Source organism: Channa argus, chromosome 17, assembly GCF_033026475.1.
Source record: "Channa argus isolate prfri chromosome 17, Channa argus male v1.0, whole genome shotgun sequence".
Lineage (NCBI taxonomy): Eukaryota > Metazoa > Chordata > Actinopteri > Anabantiformes > Channidae > Channa > Channa argus.
The window spans coordinates 6823577-6840536 of NC_090213.1; the positions used below are offsets into that span (position 1 = coordinate 6823577).

At 38.3% G+C, this 16960-nt stretch overlaps 1 protein-coding gene across 22 annotated transcripts in view; it reads left to right on the forward strand.

The window, feature by feature from the left end:
* The window catches only part of ptprk (protein tyrosine phosphatase receptor type K), a 107142-nt gene that overhangs the window by 4690 nt on the left and 85492 nt on the right, over nucleotides 1-16960 (forward strand). For 21 of the 22 annotated variants that reach the window (XM_067481642.1, XM_067481639.1, XM_067481643.1 and 18 more), the window contains exon 2: nucleotides 1597-1620. The exons of the other annotated variant lie outside the window; for it this stretch is intronic. In XM_067481642.1, the coding sequence (XP_067337743.1) occupies nucleotides 1597-1620 (24 nt within the window). The remainder of the gene's footprint in view (nucleotides 1-1596; nucleotides 1621-16960) is intronic. 22 annotated transcript variants of the gene reach the window in all.

Consider the following 16960-nt stretch of genomic DNA (forward strand, 5'->3'; position numbering starts at 1 on the left):
CCAGTGGAAATGAAGTGGGGCAATATGCCCAAAACAAATCCCAAATCCCTGAAATATCACATCTCTGATGAATGATGGTATTAGTCCAGTATCATCAATCTCTACTCTGCCCTGTTTGGCTCTGGTCACAGCTGTCAGTGCAAGGGAGCCTTGAAACACGGCATTGCCTCTTTCACATGCACGTACACACACACACACACACACACACACACACACACACACACACACACACACACACACACACACACACACACACACACACACGGCTAGCTAATGACAGATTAAGTAATCAACATGCTCAGTGGATTAATTACAGTACACTGTGCGCATGCACACACACACACACTTTGCCTTGCACAGATACAGATGTGAACAGCCTCTACCAGTTGTGTAGTCCGTAAAGTATGTGGTGGTAATTGTGTATACATTATGGAGACATAGCTGGTGTAGCGGTGTGTTAGGGAGAGAGATATTGGTAGAAACAGGGAGGTGAAGGAAGTCTTGGTTTACCATGAGGGTTGGGTGAACGCGAGGTTAAAGGTTGAGGTCGGGTGCGTGTTAGTTAAAGGCTAAGGTGTTAGAAAACTTCACCTAGTCAACAGATTAATCTTTTTCATACCAATTTTAGCTAAATGAGAGGCTGTATGTTTACTAGACTATTTGCTAAGTGGTGTGTATTTAGGCAATTTCTGCAGGTATATATCCTCCTGAGACCCAGCCTATTTGTTTATGTTCTCTCTAGTGGACCTCTTTGACCTATATCTTTTGACTTATTTAACTACCCTACTAAGGGAGCTTTGTTTCTGTGCAGAGAAAAAATGGAGATGCAGCAAAGCGCACTTTTTTTCCTGACGTCTCAGGATGATACATTTTTTAGGTCACTTATTATTTAATTCAAGAAAAGCAAGACTTGTCAATTGTTACAATATGAAATGAGTTTCAACCTGCCATAACTTTTTATAGTCAACTTATTGTATCATGATGGCCAACAAAAAAACGTTGTCACCACTGTATTATTGCCAGTGATAAGCAGGAAACAACAAACAACAACGTGTACATCACCTTTAGATGCAACAGGTGTGCTTATTTTTACTTGTAAATAAAAGCAAATAAAATTTTTATGCCCCACATTTAAGTGGGGCATAAAAATTGATACATTTGATACATTAAAACAAACCAGGTCTATTTTTTCTAGCGGGCCACATTAATTTAAAAAGGCCTTTAAACATAATTTACAAAGAATTGCAACACTTTGCCTAAATGAAAGACTCAGGAAGTGACTGATTAAACACAAACTAAATCCATAGCAAGAATGTGTGTCCAGCTTATGGCACTTAATATTTATTGCTGTCATTTACTTTGGTTTCTAAAATAAATACGAATGATTTTGCCATATATGCAGAAGCCAAACACTGTTGATGTTGTAGCTAGTGTAATGTTTTTACAACGTGTAAGTGCACTTAGCCGTGTGTGTCTATAGAAGGATATGCTGAATCTAAAAACACACTGATTCTCTCTTGTGTATGTGTTGATCTGTGCTTGCTTTCCAGTCTAATTCTGTTTTTTTATTCTCTGCTTTGCTTTAATTGGACGCAGCTCACATAGGGCGCGCTGAGAAGGGTGAGTTATGATTGGCCAGCTAAAAGCTGAGCTTCATCTGTCAATGACATCATCATTTTCATGGCTTTTAGTGTTATCATCATTAGCCCAGTGTCTATAACTTTAATATGAGTTTCATTTTTGAATGTGTATATATGCATGGTAGCATTATAATTGTTTGATCGTCCATAGTCATCCCCTCCTTAAGCCCCATGTGTATTAACTAGCCATCCCATTTGGAGTCACTTTCTGCACTAACAATCAATGTTACCTTGACACACCAATATGTACAACATATTTTATAATATCACCTATACTTAAAGAATGCAGCATCCAGTGATATTTAGACTTTTCAAGTACAAAAATATTTAGCAAGACCAAGTGGATTTGATTCTTGTGGAACTAAATTGTTTGGTGCTTTCAGGTCATTTCAACCATGCTCTTTGGAAATAATTTCTAATACGAATAGTAGTAGAGGAAATATTTTAAGCGTTCATGTACTGGTTTTGTGTTGTTTGTGATTCTGCCAACCTGGCTGTCAGTTAATCTTTCTGCCATTTGCAAGCCTTCTTTTCGCTGTCGCTGTCTGTCTGTGAGTAGTTAGACAGCTGTCAGGAGGTTTGAAGTTTCCAGGTGCTGTTTGTTTACTTAAGCATGGTCTTTAATAAAGGAGCTTGGAGTGTCTTTGTTCCTTCAGTAGCTGAACAGACCTCATCATCTATTCTGTTCTGTTCTCTCCTTTTCTCATTTGATATATTTCCACTTTACCTATGGCACATCCATCTCACACTCGCATTGGCCGGTTGTTAATGAAAGAGTTGTTGGCAAAGTGAAAGGTTGGTAAAATCCACTGAAGATGTTTCACACATCAGAGACAGACAGAGAAGCCGCTGAGTACTTATAGACATTGGCATCTCAGACTTTGGTTTTGCAGCCACAAAATCATTGCAAATATAATGTTTGTACTTTATTTATAAAACCCAAAGAAAGGAAAAATCCCCAGTTCATTTTACACAAGGCCACATTGTGGTTAATCAATAAAAAAGGGGAAAAGTACGTGTGACTGTATATGTGTGTTTGGTTGCCGGGAGGGGGGGGGGTATTGGTGGTTTGAAAGACACAATTTTTTTTTTTATACAAAAATCATACAAAATTAATGAAAAGCCCAGTGGGGCAGGAATACTGTCACAAGATATTAAGCTGAACAAGTTCTTGAAAATGGGTTTAGCAGGTTCTACATCTGATCTCACTAATAGAAAATGTGTTTGTACTCCGCTAGTTCATAGTTGACAGGTAAAGACTAAAAAGGTGAAGTGTTTTAAAGAATAGGTTTATGTTTAGCTTATTTAATGTAATGGTAAATGGTTATACAGTTCTATTTTTCTAATGCGCTTTACAATGCTTATATATCACTTATTCAACAATTATGGCAGCTGCCATGCAAGGTGCTTACCTGAACCATCTGGAGCCATTAGGCTTCAGTGTAGGCCCAAGGACACTTCAACACATAGCCAAGGGGGACCCAGAGTCAAACCACAGGTACAGTTCCCCTTGTAATTAGAATTTTGAAGGAAATGTAATATGAACAACATTTGTTTTCTCCATTTGTATCTCCATTCAATTCGAATAATTTTTATAGTGGCACATCCAAGTTAAAGCACATTATGCAACATTTGGAAATCAAGCTACCTGTAGCATCAGACTTGCAATGAATTCACGCAGACCAGTAAATAGTGCCACATTGTCATGGTGTTTCAAAGATACAGAGCTTCTCTGATTGGTTAAAAGGCGAACATCACTCAAAAACCTTTCGATGTGAATATTTCTGCACTGCTGCTATTGCTGTTTTGTGAGTCTGTGCCACAGGAGATTTCCATAGCCCCTCTTCACATGTTATGGAGCATATCCCTACTAAAAATAATACTTGAAAATAGTTGCATACTGTAGCTTTAAATTACAACCTGTTAGAAAGCCAAGTGTGGAATTCTCTAGTTTGACGGTGAATGACTCATGATACCCCAAAAGAGGAGATACCTTTTATCTGGTTTTGATAGTTTCACATACTCCATATTCAATTACGTTTTTATTGCTAATCCTCAAGGTAAATCCCACCGAGATTCTCTTTTGAAACATGATTTACCTCACAAGCTCGAACTTTTAATATACTCTGTGTAAGTTTTAAAATATAAACCAATGACTGCAAACATGAAATAAATAATTACCACAAATAATAAACTAATAAACTGGATGTTACAGCAAATTTAATTGATCCCAAGCTCCTGATAAACATTCTCCTAAGTGAATTTAGTGTTACTCAAGCTTCTACCTGTCTACCTAATTGAATATCACTCTTTTTCTTTTATTAATGTATTACTGTAAAATTTTCAGGCATTAGTGGAGGAGGTCTCTGTCTCAGGAAACCTTGCTAAAAATAGCTATTACCATGTTATAGTAGTAATACAATTGGCGTTAACTTAGTGTTATGAATATTGCATTCAAGTAATAACCGAGTTTGCCAATTGTCAATTTTGGTGCAGATAGCTTAAACTAAAAGTCTAGTTTTCTTGTTTTCACTTTAACCAAACCCTGCCATTGTCCTGTATGTTTAGCAAATGTTTGATGATACTGGGGTTAAGCAAACCACTGAGGCGAAAAATGTGTGAATGCCGGGGAATTCTGGCTCAGCTGGCTAAAGTGTAACCAAGTTCCCTGGCTTCAGATCTGTCCTAAGACACTTTAGGCTTTTTTATCTCTAACCTGTTGTCTACCACTGATATTTAACAAGGTCAAAATGTCAAAAAAATACATGTTTAAAATGACAATTTAAACATCAAGATCAGCTGATGAATGACTTTTTAGGGCATCTGCTTTTTAGTGTCCCTGTTAGGGGGATTTTCAAAGCTACTTAATGTATAAATTAAAGACTGCGTCTTTAAAGTGACAGGTAAAACCCAAGACACTCTTTGTTTTTTTAACTTTACCTAAGGCAGTGGCTCTGTTCGCATATTGAGTAAATGTGATAAACCAACTGATTTGTGTGTCCCTATATAAGTGTACAGGGGTCTCAGCCTGTTTGTGCTAGCCTTAAGCTGGACTGGATATATAGACATGGCCAAGGGGGACTATGTCTGTGTGCGGCTGATGTCGTTTCCATTAGTCCATTTAGAAATACACGTGTCATAAAATTGCAACACACACACACACACACACACACACACACACACACATACCTCAGGCACAGAAAAGTAGCTAAAGGCAACCTTTGTGCAGTTTACTATAGAATGTCTAATTTCTGATCTCTTTGTGTAGTCTCATTTTAAGATCCCAGTGGACATTCTACCAGTCACTTTCAGCCATACATGTGCAGTTTATTCTGATATCAAAAAGACACTATTTTTATTCTTCTTACATTGCTTTCCAATAACTCCCCTCTTCTCTTTAAGCTGATTTCAGTTAAGAGTAGCAGAAAGCTTTCAAGATATACAGTATCAACCCTCTTCTATTTGTGTGCATGTGTGTGTGTGCGTGTGTGTGTGTGTTTGTGTGAATCAGAGGCTTATAGACAGATGACCAGTCCATTAAGATTATCATCTCCATCCCCAACCATGTAACTTCATATCACCATGGTGCTGGTCCGCTGTTCGTCTGTGTGAACAGAGATTTACATCTTCCAGCAGATATTCCTGAGCTATCTTTTTCCTCTAAATGATGTTACACAGTGTTTTTTATCTGTCTTTCTGTCATCCTAATCTGCCGTTTGGTCTGTCTGTCTGCCTGCCAGCCTGCCTGTGTATGTCCCTCCTGTCTTGGGATGACTGCAGATGACTGCAGACACATGGTCAGCCTGACAGCATTCGTATACACGTGTACACACCTACAGTCAATCACTCTAACAGACAGGCTGTGTGTGGGAGTTTGGAAACAGACATTTATATGCTGAACATCTATCTGTCTATCAGCTTCATGGTTGGTCTGTCTCAGCCTTGATATTAAAAGCACTGTGATATCGGTCCTACATTAAATGTTCAGTCTTACATTTTTTAAAAAGATTTGATTTGGGGCATTTCTGTCTCTAGTGAACATGTGGACAGAAGACACTGGGAGAGAGTGCAAAGGCCCCAGCCAGAAAAAAACCCATGACTCTCTGACTGTGTTGCATGTGCTGTTATCATTCAGCTGCCAGGGCCCTGGCAGCATCGTTTTTAACATAGTCACATAGGCGCATCTATAGGAAAGATTTTTAAATATATATATATATACACATATATACATACATATATATATATATATATATATATATATACATATATATATATATATATATATATATATATATATATATAGCCAATTTTCTCAATTGTTAAAAGCAAGCTTTACTAGTTTGAATAAATGATATGTAATATGTAACTTTTTGCAAATATTAGGTTTTTGAGTGAGGCTATTCCTTCGAACCAATCAGAGAAGCCAGACCCCATGCCTCACATACTAATATGAAAATAGTACCTTGTTCGTTCCCAAAAGTGGCATATCGTAGCTTTAAAGTCTGAAGATCACCTTAATGTCTTATCATTAGGTCTGTAGTCTATCACTATACTGCCGCTGCAATATGGAGAAGTAATATTTTCTTGTAGTTTTAATAGCTGTTGCCTCATATTGTCTTTAGCAACTTCCAAATGACTTTTTGTACAGAACAAGAGTAAAGATTTTGTCACTTTGTGGACCATTTATTCCAATGAAGTTTAGATATATCCACAGTACAAAAAGAAAAATTCCAGTCACCAGAAACATATTGGCATGTGGGTATTGTATTAGGAATAGTACTTCCCAGCTTGTAAGTCTGAATGAGAAGTTGCAACGAACAGGTCACAAAAGGATGTGTAAACATCACAGTGTGTTACTGGCTTCCATCAAAACTCAAATATGCAGCACTGCCAACCGCTTCAGCTGCAATAAGGGCCAGAGCTGCCTGTTGATTTGTAACCTTCAAACACTTAGCCTGTCACATTTATATGTCTGCATTCACAAAACTAAACACTAGGTTTAGGTTGTAGCGTGTGGACACCTACTGAGAGCATAATTCCCTAAGGCACCTCTGATTTTAAGTGAGAAGTGCTGAATAAATGTCTGTGAGAAATCCTGATCAGGAGTTATCGTGCCCAAATTAGAGAGCGGTGAAGATGTTTGAAAAATGCAAACACTTTGTCTCACTACTGGAAGTGATAACAAAGATAAAGCAGCACCGTCAGACTCCCAATGGACACACAGCTGTGGAACATGTGAACCAAGAAAACTATCCATAATAGGATGTGAGGTTTTTATTGTAAGGTAGCTTTGAAATTCTGTAAAGTATTCTGTAAAGTGCCTTGAGATGACTTTGTTGTAAATTGGCGCTATATAAATAAAGTTGAATTGAATTGAATTGAATTGAAGTTTTTAAAGCTGATACACACTGCAAAGCACACACACTCCCCCAGTGTTGACAGTATGCAGACTCTGCCATGTCTAGTGGAGTTGAATAGAATCAGTTTAGTCAAACAAACTTCCTCTTCTCTACTCTAGTCCTCTCCTCCTTTTTCCCCCCTCCAAGCCTATGGGTTATTTTATCTTCCTCCCCTCCTCCCTGTCTTTCCTTGGAATGTATGGACCACTAACCTAAACAAAGCAACAGAACATTTATCAAACCCTCCCCCCTTCTCATGTACTTCTCATTCCTCCAACTTTCCCTCCCTGTCATCCACCATACACACCAAATCTCCACCTCCAGTGCCCCATCTCCCTCCCACCACTTCTACTTGTTTCTCTGGTTTCTGTGTTTCCCCCCATAAAGTAAGAGGGCGTGATATGTTTGCAAATCCAGAGTGAATGGTGTTATATTACAGGGTAACGGAACAACATGACAATTTTAAATAAATAATTTTAATTAATTGCAATAGCCATGAGCATCTAACCAACCAAGTATATTTAATTCATCAAGCTCTGCTTAAACAGGATACACTTGAGGCAAAGTGAAAACATAAATACCTGCATTGACACATAAAAGTAATAAGAGGATTTAAAGAAAAAAAATACTTTCATTATTAATCATAAGCTAATTATTTTATTGATGATGTGTTTAATAATTAATATTTATAAACTGTCCAAAAATACTTATGTCAATTTTCCTAAAGGTTAAGGTTAGGCCTTGGTATTGTTTTTTCTGACAAGCTGAGCTAAACACAAACAGATTTGAGAGACTGTAAACAGCTAAATATGTTCAATTTGTACTTTAAAATTTCATTGAAATCTCTTATCTGAATGACGAATAGACTTTTTAGTTGAATGCAAGAGTAGGAATTGCACTCAAAAGAAAACATACTCAATTACAGTAACTATATACTTTTATATCTTATTAGTGCAATGTTCTGTTTGTATGCTTTATGTTAGCAACACTGAATGACAATAAAGTACAGTCTAAATCTACTAGAGTTATTGTAAGGTAATGTAGGTGCCAAATGAAACAAGGATGTTTTATCTGAAACCTTAAAAACTGAAGAACAAATTCTTCTTTAGAGTGTCATGCAGGCACAGACATTCTCACTCCTTTGTCTGCCTAACCCCCTCCTGTATCACATCAAGGTCTCTCTCCCTGTGTCGTTTTTCTGTCCTGCTATCTCTCTCACCCAGTTTCTGGAATGCTTTTGTTAGTGTTTTTCCCCTGTTCTGTTTTCAGCTCAGTCAGATTTACTCTGACTCACACACACACATAACCCCCCTCCTAATGCAAGTCCTTGTAGAAGAAACTGTCTCTGTGTATTAAGTGGCTAGGTTAACTGTCATTATGTCTACATTGGGCCAAAGGTAAATAAAGTCTGTGTGTGCATCTTTTGTGTGTTTGTTACATGTGTGTGTGTGTGTAAGCCAAGCGAGCTGTCTAGTTGGAGTAACGGTTAGCAGATACAGCGCTACCTTCCTATGACATAAACTGTCTCTTACACTCAACCTCACACAAACACACATACACACACACATAAAACACTACCTTAACCCACAGCGCTTCTCTGCCTTGGTTAGTCCTTCACTACAAAGTGAGCTATAGTTAATTACAGCTTTGAGTCAGAAGTACTGCAGTCTGTGTGTGTTGTGTTCTGAATGATAACAATTGTGCTGATGTGTTTTGGTATCAATGGATTGTTAAGATAAATAAAGAACAATGACATCTGCACAGTGCAACTCCAAGAAAGACATGATCTAATGTGCTGGTTTAGTAATCCACATATGTGAAAAATGTGAATGGACAGCCATCCCTGCTCATTCTTCTTCATCCATGACCATGTCTACAGAGCTTGAAAACTGTCCAGACTGGCTGTGCTATTCTTCTGTTGATTTCTGGCTAGTTGTGCCCCATTTGCAGGTCAGAGATGATAAAGCATTTGAAAATTTGCAGGTCAGGTAATACGAACAATAATGCTTTATGTTTGAAATAGAGAAGACTTTCAAGTTGTTCAGAGGGATATACCCCAATTACCCCCTTTAAAAACTGCACCATCGCTGACTTTGTGATTAACTCCTAAATTACCAGTATTTATCACCCACACCAATGTAGCTGTTGCATCAGAAGCGGAAGTGGAATGATGATAAGTTACTCAAACTAAATGGGGAAAAATAAATCAACCGGTTTTGTAATGGTTTTGGTGCAAGCATTGACATTTGTAACAAAACTTGTAATGGCTAGTGTTCTATTCTAGACCTAAATAGCACTTTCTTATGTAAGATGTGACTATACTACTATTGCTTTAAGTGTTTAACCCCTGACTTATCTAGTGGCTCTGCTACAGTGGCCTCTAGAAGAAAACTGTGGTTACAGCGGAGCAGCTCCCATGTGAATGTATAACAGCGTGTCTGCTTAACCCGACTGTTCCCTGGATAAATAGAGGTTAAAGTCAAGACATGAGCTCACTCTGCCTCTCTTTCAAGCATTTTCTCTCTATCACTCCTGACACACACACACACACACACACACACACACTTTACAGGCTCTCATACCTCTGAACTGAGCAAGAGAGCGAGTCAGCCTCATGTGGTTTTGGTTAGCCACTCTTTTCCCTCAGAGTGGCCCCACACTAACCACTTTTACTTTACCATGGTCAAGTACATGTCTATGTCTCCAGTACAGCATATGCTGCTGTGTGTTTGCTTTAAATTGTTCTGTCTGTGTTAGGAGTGTGTGTGTGAATACATGTCCCAGCCTGAGGCAGAGTCAAGTAGAACAGTGAATCAAGGTTAGTGGTCCAAAGAGAGAAAGAGAGATTGAAAGAGGGGGAGTGAGAGACTTTAATTGAGGCAGCAGAAGTGGGAGAGGGAATGAAAGAGAGGAAGGAGAGTCACTGCGGGTCTTGCTTAAGTCACACTGAACATAATTCTTTCGTCATTACATGGGTGTGGTGATGCAGAGCTGTTGATGTTAAAGCTTATCAACGTGCACTTAATAAAAGAGCTTGACAAAAGACTGTTTTTATTTCTATTAATTATGTGGCTTTTTTGAAGAGCACACTTGGTCCTGTCTTTATAAGTGAATTGTGAATTATTTTTCTTGGCTTCTCTGATATCGATTTTGTGTAGTATTAGAATATAATGAAGCATGGTTTAACACAATTAAGCTTAATGTATCTTGGGAGCATGATACCATTTTTCATTTGGTTGGCATTTTCAGCAAGCTAATTTCAAAGGCTCCTCTGTTGTCACCAATATGTTTAGTATGTGTTCTTTATAGAATAGAAAAACACCTAAACAGCTAATGAAATTGTTTTTAACGTGATTTTTAACTGTGCACAATACAGCGAAGAACAAATATAACTGACAGATTTCAAAGATTTGAGATCACTTAAAAAAGATCACCTTAAATCTTTGATTCTTATGGGAAATAAATTCAGTGATGGATTTTTATCTTAATCCTGTTGCTAGCAACAATATCTGTATTGCTAATTGTTCTTGTGACTTTGCAAAGTTGCAATTCTACAGTTTTACTGTCTGATGGCATAGCTGATAGGTATCTACAGATATATTTTGATATTAGTTTTATTTTCTACACAGGCATAGCTCAGTTGGTAAAGGCAGTTTCTTACGGATCACAGGGTGAGTGGTTCGATCCCTGGACCAGGGGGTCAGTGGTTCGACCCCCAGTCTCGGCTATATGTTGAAGTGTCTCTGGGCAAGACACTGAACCCCTAACAGCCCATTCCCCTCCCCAGCTGTGCAGTGCCGGTCCAAACCCGATAGAAATTGGGGAGGGTTGCGTCAGGAAGGGCATCCGGCGTAAAAACTATGCCAAATCAACATGCGGACAATGATCCGCTATGGCGACCCTGAACTCACGGGATAAGCTGAAAGGAGAGATGAGAAAAGTCTTTTCTACACAGAATAGAACAAAGCTGAATTTAAGGAAAAACAGGTTGATATGACATTTAACAAAGTTTTTTAGATGTACATAGCTTGGACTGTAATCTTTTATCATATGGAGGAAAATCCAACGGGTGTGAATGTTACAGAATAGGAGTGGGCAGAGGAAAGTGTGTGGGAGAAGGAGCAAGAGCTGTTTGAAGTCTGATAAGGAGCTATGCAAGAACAGGGCAGACCAGAGCAGAATGACACAATAAACACTTGCAGCTGCACTGTTTTCTTTCCTTACCTCCTCCATATGTGCTGATAACAACAAGAAGAAAAACAGGGGGAGGGAGTGAAAGTTGTGCTGGTTTGATAAGATGCAGTGCTTTTTTGTCGGGTGTTACTTTTCTTTTTTTTTTCTCATAAGTCTGCATCCAGTTTGGGTTTATTGCAAACATGCTCATCCGCCCAAATGTAGAAGAGTTCAGAATGTAGCAGCTGCTTTCTCATTTCAATCTTTAGTTAGCCTCCACACTGACCAACACAAAGAAAACAAGGATATGTTATTAATACTGTATATTCACACTCAGATGCAGGGGGAAAGAGTTTAGAATTGGACTTTGTTCCCAGTTCTCCAGTGTGTTTGTGTGTTTACATTGCCAACTGAATAGGATCCTGTGCAGCAATTGGTGGGTTTCTGCTGTGAAATCAGTCTGTTTGTCTTTCAGTGGACTGTTTCTATTTCACATTCTTCAGCTGATTTTTTTTATTTTATTTAGATTTAGGTAGTGAGGAGTAGAATTACTCTGCTCCAGTCAGATTGTGGTTTATGGTTCACACCATATATTTATCTTGTCCTCTTCCTAAATGTAAACAAAATGTAGGATAAACATGATGCTGCTCCATAATTTGAGATTTATATGATCACAGATTTGTTTGTGACTTCTGGGGAAGTTTAGAGTTTTCTTCTCTGGAAGAGGGATTTTTTTGAGGTTGTAAGTGATTGTAGGAGGATAGTGGGATGCTAGTTTCAGAATTTTTAAACACTTGGTTTATGAGTGACAACACTGGTATAATTAAAGCAAGAAAAAATAAATGTACCTTACCTACATACATTATTTAGTCTGTCATATCACATATTTGGCAGCATCAAAAGTAGCATGCAGAGACACAGACCACCTTTAGATGTGCAATCAGTCGTTAAAAAAAAGAAATTAATTCAGCTTCCTTCTTCCTTTCTGTTCATCTTCTCTTTCTTTCTTCTCCTGTCTGCCCTCTCTTTTCTTTATATTCTGCTGCTCATTACGCCGATCACTCAACTTTCACTGACACACAGTAGCAGTCACACCTCATTACTGACCCTAAACACACACACACACAGTACAGTGAACCCACATTACTGATTGATGTGGTTTGGACACATGTGGACGTTCACTAGAAACATGACTTTCATGTTGCTTACCTAAATCTGTGGTATGTTTTACTAAGTTGTTGGTCAAAAGTTGCCCATCACCTTTTTCATGCTACATTTCTACTCAAATCCTTTTTGCATTGTTATCCAAAAGTCACTTTACAAAAAGTTTTTTCAAACTATAAAATAAAACAAAACAAATGTTGCAGTGCCACTGAGTAAACAATCAAGAAAAAAGACTGCAACTAATAATTATTTTCATGATCAACTAATCCTCTAAATTCTGTTAATTATTTAAACTATGAAATAAAAAAAAAAAGGCAAATTAATCTTCAAACAATAGCTAGGCCCAAACATAGTGTGGAGGCCCGAACATATTAAATTAACTATAACATATGTCACTAACATTTTAAAGCATGATAATTACTTTTATACATATCTAAGATCTAAACACTTCCGTCATAGATAAACAGCTTTCGGCTTCTGCCAAAGTGGAACCGTTCCGCACCTTGGTTTGGCATTATGAGTTTTTATGCTAGATGCCCTTCCTGCCACAACCCTCCCCTTAATCTGGTTTCGGGGCTGGAACCAAAGTGGCCCTTGGTGGGCTAGGCGGGGCCACACCTGGTGGCGTGGGATTCGAGCCCACGGCCTTCTGCTTTCATACGTCAGGATATAATTAATAATGTTATAATAATTAATATAAATTAATAATTCTAGTCGATAGAGTAGCTTCAAAATTGTGCTTGAGAAGTAGTTAAGTTACAAATGTTTTTTTAATTGTTTATATGTTTTCACACACACAGACACTGACCACACATGCCTGACAGGCATCTCTTAATTAATTGCCACGTCTACCAGTGATTCATCCTGACAGTAACTGTGGTGATGACAGAATCTCCTGCCTCCGAGCAGAGATGCATGCTGGGATTGACACAGGGTCCTCTCAGTACTAATCAAGCTGTGTGTGTGTTTGTTCGAGTTTTGTGTGTTTAAATTTTCAGACTGAGGGAAATGAGGCAGTTTGTCAGTCGACCAGTTACTTCCTTGTTAGTCAGTCAGGCAATTGGTCAGTGAGGGAGGGATTAAGTGAGAGGCACACAAACGTACACTCATACACACACTTTATGTGTCGTAAACATAGTGAAAGTAGGAAATAGCCAGGGGACTTCCAATCTGTAAGTGTGAACATGGAATGACTTCAATCATCACTTTATTCTGCTCTTACTCTCTTTGTCCCCTCTATCTGTAGCCATCTCCACCTCATCTCTTTTTTCCTTTATTCGTCCCAGGAGGCAGCAGGAAGGCAGGGGGAGTGAATATTATGAAATGTGTTGACGACATGTCACAACAGATCCACAAAGAGATGGATAGCTGTACAAAAGTGACTTTGGTAATTTATGCAGGAGCTATAAAGAATGCTGTTGACCTCTCACCAAAATCGCCCATCAAACCTGGAATTTGAAGCCAAAAAGGAGAAGCAACAAAATGAGTAGCTTGTTGTGATCCCTGTTTTGTAGCACTACTTTAGTGCTACAATTACTGCGTTCATTATGCATTCAGCGAACTGCCCTAAATGACAGATGAGAGACAAACAGAAGAGGAGAGACAATTGGTGCACTCTGACAGAGAGAGCACCACCCACCCAGAAAGAGAGCGTGTGTGTGTGTGTTTTTAGTTTACTGGTAGTGAATTCAGAGATGAATCTTCCGTTATCATTTAACCTCGGAGTACACACACACTAATACTACACGCACACAAAGAGCTGGTTTCCTGTATGAGGAATGGAGTGCTGTGTGGAGTGCTGAGGATATTAAATGAAGTGTTTTTGTGCGTTTGTACATATGTGTGTGAGAAAGTGAGAGGTTGATCGGGTTCAATAGACATAATTTGTGTGTAAGAGCTTTGTGGGAGCCACTTAACAAATATTTATTGTGTAGACTTACCAAGTAGCAAAGCTCCAGATGATGCTACGATGACAGTTTTTAGGTTGTAATTCATATAAGTTGTGAATTTAAACTTAATGAGTTTACATTAACCACTAGAGCTACAACTGTCAGCTGCTTATTTAGTTAGTTGGGTGATGACAAATAACTGATTAATAATTTTTACAAATTTTTGTACTTTTTTTCATCTTAACTAATAATATTTACAGTTTTACCTCATTTTTTTATGATGGGTATGGGTGTTGTCACGGTTTACTTATGTTAATTGATAGCTGCAGGCTAACTTTAGTGTAAAGAAGAAACTTAAATCTAATCTCTAACCAAAGTCAACATTAGTTCTACTTTTTTCCATCCAAAATTAAATTGCTTTACAACAAATCAGTAATGTGCTGCTCTGCATGTCTCACTTCTGGCCACATCCCAGTCTGCAATGTTACAGCAGGTGTTTCCCTTCTGCAATCAAAGGCAGAACACCTGTTTTTGATAAACAGGTAGATAGCAGAGCACCAACATATCTGTGAAGGTAACTACTTAAATCAAATCAATTTAGACACATTTAATTCAAATTAAAAGTAGAAGAATAATAACTTCATTGCACTTGGCACAATTCTAAGATAATCTCACTTCAACTTTCTACACCTTCTGCTCACATGTTGTAGATTAAAAAGTGAGAATAGTGTGTTTGGAATAGCACGCATGCAGGAGAACTTCTTAATTGTGGTTACATGATGCTAGTGGGTGGAATCTGTCATTTGTGTGTGTCCATCTGGTATGACCCCCTGTTCAACTCCTCCAGCACTAATGCACATATGGACCATATGCACACAAACACACACTTAACAGCACATACACACTTGCATGCGGGAACAGCTGAAAGAAACTGCTTGTCCTTCTAGCTATCCTCCCTCCTCCTTGATTTCTCCCCTCCTCCCTGCAGAGCCTGAGGATTCTTCCAGGTGTCCACTTGCCTCCTCCAGCTCCTTTGCTCATCTTCCTCTCTTACTTCGTTTCATTTTGGTTTCCATTACAAATAAGTCTAAAAAACACTGAATTGCTTGTGTTTTTTAAAATTTTTTTACATGTAAGAGCAGAACTATACTTTTAGGACATTTTAAAATCAGCTCTTTGTACTTTCTTGGTTTTTTTTTTTGTTCTTTATTCCTATGGTTTACAAAATCAGACAAAAATAACCATAAAGATGTAACATTACCAAAAATGTCACAAATAATTAAGAACATTGCCAAAATGAGATAAAAAGATTAATGAGACCAATAATGATGTATTTACCAACAAGAGGAAGAATGGCAAAATGTCAAACACATATTCTAAAAACACAAATGACAACTAAAAATGTATTCAAAGTTACCAAATATTACATGAGAGAAATGAATTAGTGAATTCAGAAAGAGAAAAGGGGTATAATTAATGAACAGATCAAGTAAAAGATATAAAAGGAGGAGGGCAAAAGGAAAAGCAATATAAAATGTAAGAAATGGAAACAAAGGAAAAAAGTAGGAAGGGAGGGAATTGAAAAAAGACTTGAGGAAAGAGGTTGTAGTTTTGTGCAAGAGTGCAGTTTCAGCTTCTATAAACCCAGGAGCTCTGAATACCGCTTATTAAGCAGGGACTGTGTGTGTGTCTGTGTGTGTGCGCGTGTGTATGTATGTGTGCGTGACAGGGTGATATATTGAAACACACCTCTGTGGAACAGCTGCAATGATGAGACAGAGAGTAGGGAGTAAGAGGTGTCGTCTACCTTACTCACACACACACACACACACACACACACACACACACACACACACACACACACACACACATAAACACACATTCCTGCATGCAGACGCACAGAGTATTACTGAGGCCAGCTTGTAACAGAGGGAGAGAGGAAAAGAAAGGAAAAGAGATGAATTTGTTGTGACTGCTCTGGTGGACTCAGCTTTTTAACACAGTACCTCTTTTTTTACCGTTCTCCTCTTTTTTCCCCAGGTTTCTTCCTCAACTCTCTTCTGCTCATTCTTTCCCCTCCTCTGTGTGCATACTTATTACGTATATTGCACAGATAATGAGACAGATACAGAGGATGACAGAAATCAAGAAAGACAGAGTGAAAAATGTAAAGGGAAGGCTTTAAAATGAGGAGAGCTAGAGTTGGGAAAAAACACACACAGGGAGGAAGAAAGAGAAAGAAATGGAAAGGGACCGACCGATAGAGGGAGAGAGATTGAATAGATGAATCTGATTTATCTATAATGAAATCAGTCTCAGTCTGTATAGTGGAATGTGCTCCATTTAGCCGTTGTGCTGTTACAGACAGATTTACCCGTTTAATATTCTAAAGATCAGTGCCAGGAGATACACTCAGGCCATTCACCAACTGGGTAGTGCTACTTTAAATGCAAAGTTACCACTTCTAAACATTTAAGGCTTTGCTGACAGTGGAATGACTGTCATTTCAGGCTACTAGAAAAGACACAGCACTGGTCACCAGAGTTACTGTAAAAGGTAGGGAGTGGGTTAGTGCCTGTGACTCTACTAATATGCCCCTCCGCTGCTTTCACATTTTGTTTTTCGTTCTGTTTCTGAATAATTATTGGCTGAATGAAGTTGTTATCTATTAAAATTATATATTTTATTAACTGGC